Source organism: Cyprinodon variegatus, unplaced genomic scaffold (genome assembly GCF_000732505.1).
Source record: "Cyprinodon variegatus isolate N-32 unplaced genomic scaffold, C_variegatus-1.0 Scaffold1166, whole genome shotgun sequence".
NCBI lineage: Eukaryota > Metazoa > Chordata > Actinopteri > Cyprinodontiformes > Cyprinodontidae > Cyprinodon > Cyprinodon variegatus.
In genome coordinates this window covers 7,932-10,290 of record NW_015151619.1, presented here as the reverse complement: position 1 = coordinate 10,290, position 2,359 = coordinate 7,932, and the positions used below count along the sequence as shown (strand labels likewise).

Genomic DNA, 2,359 nt, shown 5'->3' with positions numbered 1-2,359 from the left:
CATTATAGTTTCAAACATGGGAAGTATGCAATGTTCTTACCTGGAATCACCTGCAGCAAAATCAATAAGGTGCCGGCCACGCACAATGTTTTCAGGGAGCTTCATCCGGTAGTGCCTCTCAGCTGTGATGTTTGAGTGCGTGAGGTAGTCTGCAACCAAGTTCCTTTCAGAGTCGGTCTTTGTCTTCATCGCAGTCTCGTAGACCCTACGGGCCTCTTGGTTGGTGACAGGTTCTAGTTCGTATCTGAAATAGAAAGTAATGGTAAGTTTGCTAGTTTGACATGGTTTCTAAGGGAAATGAAATGTCCAACAGATTTTCATATCATCCTCTCATCTTACTTTTCATGGAGTCTCCGGATATCATTTGACGGGTTGTAGATTGGGGTCCCTTTCAAAGAGAGGAAAAACCTGCCACGATCCTGGTCCGCCACACACCTCTTGGACCTAAAAATCTGTGGTCGGATGCGGGTGTAGTAGGTATCACACCACTTTTGGTGGAAAAAAGAGATCCATTAGTTTTATCTCCTAGCACAATGTGAAATCCAGTCAACTGTATCTTTTTGCTATTTACCATTTCCTCCTCCTGATCCAAAGCAAACATGGCCACTTGCTGAGCAGCTGTCTTGTGCTCCATCACTCCAACCACGGTATGTCCGTCATCTGTCTTTCTTCTTTTGATCCACTCCTCAACCTGTTAGGATGGGGGATCGTTAGGCCTTTAATCAAATAACTAGAAAAAAATGTACAAATTCACAGGTTTAATGAATGATTGTTAATCACCGTCATGTGCTTGACCACACCAACCCTCTGCAGGTGTTTCAATGTGATCAGGGCCTCAAGGTAGTAGACCACAAATGTGATTTCTTGGGGGCTGAGTTGGGTTTCATCTGGAAAGACCTTGGAAATGACAGCCAAAAAGTCCTTCTTTGCAGTCTCCAGCACACCATGACACTCTTTTGGAGCACGTTGAGAGTCTGTAGATAAAGCTCCATGCCTGTTAAAAACCAGAAAGGAAAATGACTCACTGCGTTCATTCAGGAAGGTGAAAGCAAAGAAGGTTGTGAAACAGTTTTTAACCCCTGCTGCCAGGCCTTTAAACTCAGTGGGATTTAAGCTTTTTGTTGTTTTAAATGCTATGATTCCTTTAGAAATCTTTAAGCTGTTGAAGGGAGAATGTAGCAAAGAAATTTCACTGATTCCCAATCGATGCTGAGTACATGACACTAAAGGTTTTTGAATTTATATTTCTTTTCATTATACGTCCTTGTATGTGTTAAACCTACCTCTTCCTTACGACCTCCTTGCTCACTTGTTTGGCGCAAGTCCCCTGTTGCAAACCCAAGAACTCAATGAAATCCACACAGTGGCCATGAAGGTCGGGGTCTTTCTTCTTCAGGTCAGTGTGATATGTGTGGAATTTCAGGAAACTGAACAGGGGAAAAAAAATTCAATTTTAATTCAACTCAATTCAGTTTATTTCTATAGCACCAATTCAAAACACATGTCATCTCAAGGCACTTTACAGTTCAACCAGATCATTCAGTCAGATTGATTCAAAGTTTTCTATCTAAGGAAAACAAATTGATTTATATTACAACATGCTTTTGAATAATCCATAAAAAACAATGGCATTGTCAGAGGTTCAAAAATACACCAGCATAAATATAAATACAAACTAACCATTTGAGATTTTTCAGATAGTTGATCTGCGTCTGCTTCATCAGGCCGGCTTCTGTCAGGTCCCTGAGGTACTGCTGCGTCTTCTCTTTGTTCAGGACAAAGTGAAGAGAAGGTTCATTGGGGTCCATGTAGTAGAGATACCTTGCTACATTGTCCACCTGAAAAGAAATTACACATTTAATCTTGAATTGGTTCAACAGAGAACTGTTTAGATGTGCCGAATGGCAGCCCACAAAATTTCACAATAAGAGTATTAAAAGAAGCCCTTACATCTTGGGTGTAATTCTCAACCTGCCGGTCTATGTGGAGATATCGAGCATAGTCTCTGATTAATTTGTGATCCCTGGAATGCTTGTTGTAAAGACCCCTATCCTGCATCTCTCGTCTTTTGTTGCCTTTCCAAGCAACATTTGGCTCACTGCAATGCAGAAAAAAGATATTAGAGGAATGCTTCTTTTGCTTTGAATTTTGTTGCTGTGCTAAAAAAATCTTGCAAAATGTTATATCCTTACTCCTGATAAGTCTCTCCACTGCTGCTGCTTTCACGTCCTTCTGACCCGTCACTCTGCTCAGCTGCAGCTGGAGCTGAAGGTTGCTGAGCCAGATGCAACACAGGTTGCTGCTCAGCAGCACTGTGGTAGAAGTCAGACGGGATGTCTCGCACCACCATATGACGCTT

The 2,359-nt window shown here is 41.8% G+C and overlaps 1 protein-coding gene across 1 annotated transcript; it reads right to left on the bottom strand.

Annotated features, from left to right (window-relative positions):
* Nucleotides 1–36: 36 nt before the first annotated feature.
* On the bottom strand, nt 37–2,260 carry LOC107101878. The gene is made up of 8 exons (XM_015400957.1): nt 2,193–2,260; nt 1,951–2,098; nt 1,681–1,838; nt 1,284–1,427; nt 781–994; nt 572–691; nt 340–488; nt 37–244 (listed from the first exon to the last, which is right to left on the bottom strand). The coding sequence occupies exons 2-8, from the start codon at nt 2,056–2,058 to the stop codon at nt 37–39; spliced, it is 1,101 nt and encodes a 366-aa protein (XP_015256443.1). The 5' UTR covers nt 2,059–2,098; nt 2,193–2,260.
* Nucleotides 2,261–2,359: the final 99 nt, after the last annotated feature.

Excerpts from the sequence above, each read along its gene's own strand:
- LOC107101878 (XM_015400957.1), bottom strand. The coding sequence starts at position 2,058 with ATGCAGGATAGGGGTCTTTACAACAAGCATTCCAGGGATCACAAATTA. Across the intron at positions 1,839-1,950 it reads TTGAGAATTACACCCAAGAT|GTGGACAATGTAGCAAGGTA; the intron begins GTAAGGGCTTCT and ends ATTTCTTTTCAG. Across the intron at positions 1,428-1,680 it reads TATCTGAAAAATCTCAAATG|TTTCCTGAAATTCCACACAT; the intron begins GTTAGTTTGTAT and ends TCCCCTGTTCAG.